Source organism: Vigna unguiculata, chromosome 8, assembly GCF_037176805.1.
Source record: "Vigna unguiculata cultivar grain cowpea cultivar isolate G323 ecotype 2 chromosome 8, ASM3717680v1, whole genome shotgun sequence".
Lineage (NCBI taxonomy): Eukaryota > Viridiplantae > Streptophyta > Magnoliopsida > Fabales > Fabaceae > Vigna > Vigna unguiculata.
The window spans coordinates 2,587,205-2,593,019 of record NC_140799.1 but is presented as its reverse complement, the minus strand read 5'-3'; the positions used below and the strand labels follow the sequence as shown (position 1 = coordinate 2,593,019).

Below are 5,815 nucleotides of genomic sequence, written 5' to 3'. Positions count from 1 at the left end.
TTCAAATCCGTCCTCGTTTTGACGGGAAATCTCCGTATTGACTGGGGATGGGTATGAGTAATAGGGAGAATTCCTGACTTTTTCAATTGGATATGAGAATATGTATGTGGATGTACATATTTCCGCCATAATATTCATCCCTGTCACATCTCCCTCCCCATTTAAATTATTAAAATATTCACAACTAATTAAGTAATGTAATTATATACATATATATATATATATATATATATATATATATATATATATATATATATATATATATATATACTTTCTATTTTTTATTTCTTCTAATTATTTAGTTTGTCATAAAATTTATTCGGATCTCCAATATATTTTTCATTTTATCATAACTTTTATGTAATTATGTTTAAATGATGTATGTCAATTAAAAAAAAATTTATGTCTCACATTTGAATATTTCTATTATTTTTTAATATTTTCCTTTAACAAGATAATGTTTAATACTCTCAATTTAAGTGTTTAATAGCATAAACATTTCATTTACTAGTAATATAAAAAAATATTATTACGTATTATTATTTTTTTGTTTCACTAAAACAATTTTCGTTATTTCTCTACCATTGAGTATATATGATATGTCGATGTTTGAAAATCTTTCTTAGATCTCTAAGGTATTTTTTTATCTGTCATACCCTTAATTATACATTTATTTCTCTTTGTGCGATTTCTTTCAATAGTCTCTCAAATTGTTTCTAAGACACATTTGTTAATTATTTTTGTATTTTTATTTGTTGTTTATTTTTGTCATGTAAAATATTATTTCGATATATTTTATCTAATTATTTTTTATTTTCTAACTCATTATCAATCATAATGTAATTTTTTCATTATAATTGTATAAATAACTTTTATTTACTACAATATAAAAATGTAATGTAATTACCTTGAATATTTTTTTATCACCATTCAACATATATTAAAGTTCAAAAGATAAAAGATCTATGTCAAAATTTTATTATTATTTTTATTATTTGTTCTTTGCGTCATTTTGATCAAATGATGTATTATAACTTTTATCAATGTATGAAAAAGAGATTTATTATAATTTACAAAATTGAATTAAACAAACATTTTAAAAAAATATTTTTTAATTTGAATATTTGTTTTTCTTTTATATTTTTTTAAAAATATTTTTAAATTTTATCAACTAGGTTTCATTAATGTTTGCAAATTTAATAAATGTTTTGGTTTTCATAAAATTTTATTTGGTATTCTAATTTAAAATGTAAATAATTATAATTTATTTCAAAGTATTTGATATCGAAGAAACAATCATCCTTCTAATATTGAATATTTGATAATATTATGTTTTCTTTACGTATTTTATTATTATTTTATAAAAATTAAAATTAATATTGAAATATAAAAAAAATAGATAATGTATGAATACAAGATTATACCTGTTACTCAAAAAAAATGAAAATGAAATAAAAAATTTAATACTCATTAAATTTAGGTACGAGAATGAAAATAAATTTTTATATAAAAACAAATATAAAATAACAAAACTCGTCACAGTAGTGGTCACACTCCTATTTAAGCTTTTTTTTATCTGTTCAATGTTTTACTCATAATTTCATTCGATGTAGGGTCCAATGAGTAACTCTTTTCCTTTTTCCTTATTTTGTTATTAACAAAAGTAATTGTCAGACCTATTTCATCTAATGCTCTCTAATTAATTTTTTAATCAGTACCATAAGCACATATTAATAATATTAATAGAATTTATCAGACTGTTCTAATTTGCAATTTACACAAATAAAAGTTAAAGCTTTTTCATATTTTAATAATTAATGACCATTACATAATAAAAAATAAAATGTATAAAAAGGTATTTTACTATAACATAATCGTGTCATTTTAGGTTATGTTAAAGAAAAATGAAGTTACTTGTATTCTACCTTTTTAAAATTTCAAAATAACATCAATGTTTATAATTATATTTATGTTTAACATTTGTTATTATAGCACTTAAAATAAGACAATAATTTTCTTAAAAAATATACTTATTAAAATGAAAAACCCAGAAGAAATCTTTTCATTTATTAGTCTTGGGACAGCCTGTACCTCTTTTGGTCTTGCATCCATAGAAAAATAGTTAAAATGAAAAATAATTTTAAATTACTATTATTATTATTATTATAATAAATATAACTCTTAAAATATATTATTATAAAAATTAATGTATATTATATATAATAGTTTGTAATGGAATGGTCAACAACCTCAAGGATAAATTTATTACTGGTGAATAAAAATAAGGAAAGTAGTTTTACTCAGACAAAGAATTATGACAACATGAGAGAATAGAATAAAATATATGACTATAATGTTTTTGGTTTCACAGAAGACGAAAGTAAAACGATGAAGAAAATAAAAATGTGAAAGTTGAAACTGAAGGAAGAGAATGATAAATAAGTAGCAGCTAGCGAGGAATGGTGAGAAAATCTGAGTTTGAATGCTTCAACAGAAGCTGATCTTGGCTTCTACTTTTCTTCAACGACGCATCACACGAACTATCACAGCTAAACGACCCTTCCATCACGTCGTTTCGGCTACACTGAACGCACTCAAACTTCCTTTTCTTCAAATTCCCTCTTTTACCCTCTTCACTCTTCCCTGACACAACCTCCATCATCACCTTGTAGCATTCTTTCACCTTTTCCTGCAACACAACACTTCCGTATTTAGTACTAATTAATCGTACAATGGTTATAATTAATTAGAATCCATGAGATTAATGGTGTTATTAAGTAAAATCTTGTAGCTAGGTATTGTAGGGTCCACAATAAATGAGTTATGCAGGTGGAGATGTTCTTCTGTCTTTGACTATTAGCCATGAAAAGCGTAAAACATTTCCGTTTTCCATGATTTATAATCAGAAAAACAACACATTGGTGTTTAAGACAACGCCAACAACCTTGTCGATTCCGAGAATACCCAAGAGCTGATCTTGGTATTCCTCTCCCAAACCAGGCTCCACAACGCTCACCACGCGCATCGTCGTTGCAGTTGCCAACACAGAAGGAAGAAAACTCATAAATCTTAAGTCTGCAACATAAAAGATCAAACATCAATAACAAACAACAAAGATTGAGAATGTGAATCAGAGAATGAAACAAAGGAAGAAAGCATAAGATCTGGTCGGAAGTCAGTTAGTTGGTTAGTTAGTTACCTGCAAAGACAGAGAGAAGAACGGATTCACACCTTCTGAGAAACTCCAAGCAGAGATGACCCTTTAAGCCAAGTTTCCTGGTGATGTAATCAAGGAACGAGAGAGGTGTTACTGGGTTCATCTTCCACCCAAGTGAGGAAAGAACCAAGATTTCCATTCTCTTAACCGTTTTCGCTTCAAAAAGGTACTTACTCTCCCCCACCTTCACGATCAAGAGAAGAAGAATCATAATAACAAAGTTAGAACCATCGATCAAAATCCAGTATTGAAGATCCGACATTGATCGGAAACACTAACAAAACAGTTCATACATAGAGAAGATCGAGAGACATACTTGGAGGTCCACGAAAAGGGGCACGTGGGTCTCTTCAACTTTAGCTGCAAGAGAGAGGCACGCCACTGCAACGAGTTGCGTGAGCCATGGTTTGTCGTTCTGGAATCTGAGGGTGCAGAGGAACCTGTCGAGGTAGTTAACTGCGAGAAGTGCTGTGAGGGTAGAAAAGGAATGGTGAAGATTCAGTTTGAGAATCCATTCCACGGCTTCTCCGCGAGAAGAAGCCAGAGAAGGGTTGTTTGGGAGAGAGATTGAGAGGTTGTTAAGGTTTTCTCTGGCGAGAAGAGAAGAGAGCTCGTGGGTGTCCCAGAAGAGGTCTTGTTCTGAAAGGACCACATCGGAGAAGTCTGGTTTTGAGGTTGTGCTAATGTAATCGTCTTCTTCTCTTTGTTTTTGTTCCTCCAAATGAATGTGGTCCTCTGAGCAGTATAGGGTGTCCAGAAGGTGTTTTGGGTAATGGTGAGACATGTTTGTTCTAGGAAGAGGTTGTGTGGTGGTGGTTGTGAAGGTGCTGGTTCATTGTAGAGGTGTCTCTGTGATGTGTTTTGATGGATTTGACATTGGAGAGGTTTGTGTGTTTGAGAGAAGAGAAAGGAAAAAGAAGGGAAAAGGAGAAGAGGCAGTGAGTGAGTGAGGGAGAGGGCAGTGACCATAAACTAAAGGGCCTTCTTATTTATTGATGATGGGCTTTCTTTCCAGAACTTTTTTTTTTTTTTAATTTCTTTTTCTTCAAATTCTTCTTTCCAACAAAAAGTTATTAAGTTTAATGATCATGCATAATTACAGGAAATTTTTTTAATTATCAATCTTCTAAAAATCATCTGCTGTTTTTTACAACGATAATGACACAATAATTTAAATTTTTTTACTTTTTACGTAATTTAATATAAATAATTATTATTATATCCGTATATTTCTTTTAAGAATTCATGACTCACACTAAATTAATTAAAAAATTAAAAAAAAAAGTCATAAAATAATAAATATTAAAAAAAGTGACGAAATGAACTATCAAGTTTATTTCTAAAAGTATGAGACATTACAGAGAAAAAATACAAACTTAAATGCTTTCTATCGTTACCAATTTCTTTTTCTTTTTTTCAACTATTTCTTTTATTATATTCTACAGCTAAAAACAATGTATTTATACTTATTTTTCGTTTTAAATAATCAAGTCGATTGAATTTAAAATTTTATTTATTTATTTTTATTTGTTGGCTTTTGTTAGGAGAAGAATCGAGCACCCACGACTTTTTCGGTACTCCCTTCTATTTTCCATCAAATTTGGTAATTTGTACTTTATAAAATGGATAATATGTTGACAAAGATGAAAACTTAAATTTATTGAGACCATATATCAATAGGTCATTTTTTTACGCAAATATATATTAATGTCTAAGTATACATATTTAATTATTTTTTATATATAATCTTTATTTCGTACAATATAAAAGTTTTCTATTGATATTTCGAACATGGATTTTTTTTATTTAAAACTTGTCAGATGAACTATAATTCTTACTATTGGTCTCTTACAAAATAGATTAATAATAACTTCAGATATGAAAATGAATTCAACGCAATATATTATTTGATTTTTTAAAAAAGAAACATGTTTTAGATCGCTTGAAGCAGATGTAAAATCTGTACTTACGTCTGTGTACATTGCAAGATTTTTACAGTGAAAAATTGAACGCAAATTGGCCTCAGAAAAAGATTTGGATCTATGTTCATATATCGTAGTATAAATATCCTTTCGTTAGAAACACACAACATTACTTTTGAATTTTATATTTTGATATTATTTACAATTATTACAAAATTTACTGATTTGTTAAATATACGAGAAAAAAGAAAAAAAGTAAAACAACTGAGTTCTTGTTTTGGTACGATAGAGAGGTGTCTGTGTGATACGATAATAAAGACATTACAAAAAATAATAACTCAGAACCGATGGAACCATAACATTTCGTACTCCAAATTCCTGTCCAAACTATCACTCTATTCATTAAATATAAAATAGATTTAAATTCACTTTTTTAATCAAAATTAAATTAGTTCTAATAATTTTTCTTTTTTAAATTATCATCAAAATAAATATATATTTTGTTTTTTTTACATATGAACATTGTTGGTTGATTTATTTTTGGATATACATGATTTATACATTTGTTTAATATTTCTATTGTGTTTTTATGAGTAGAGAGAATTTTATTTCAATGTTTTTTATGATTGAGTTGTTATTTATTTTGGTATATAGCTTCGAATTAAATTATTTTCCA

The 5,815-nt window shown here is 27.7% G+C and overlaps 1 protein-coding gene across 1 annotated transcript; it reads right to left on the bottom strand.

The window, feature by feature from the left end:
- Positions 1–2,312: 2,312 nt before the first annotated feature.
- On the bottom strand, positions 2,313–4,192 carry LOC114193436 (cyclin-D3-1-like). The gene is made up of 4 exons (XM_028083239.2): positions 3,534–4,192; positions 3,200–3,401; positions 2,945–3,075; positions 2,313–2,689 (listed from the first exon to the last, which is right to left on the bottom strand). Exons 1-4 carry the CDS (start codon positions 3,999–4,001, stop codon positions 2,450–2,452), a joined length of 1,041 nt encoding a protein of 346 aa, XP_027939040.1. The 5' UTR covers positions 4,002–4,192; the 3' UTR covers positions 2,313–2,449.
- Positions 4,193–5,815: the final 1,623 nt, after the last annotated feature.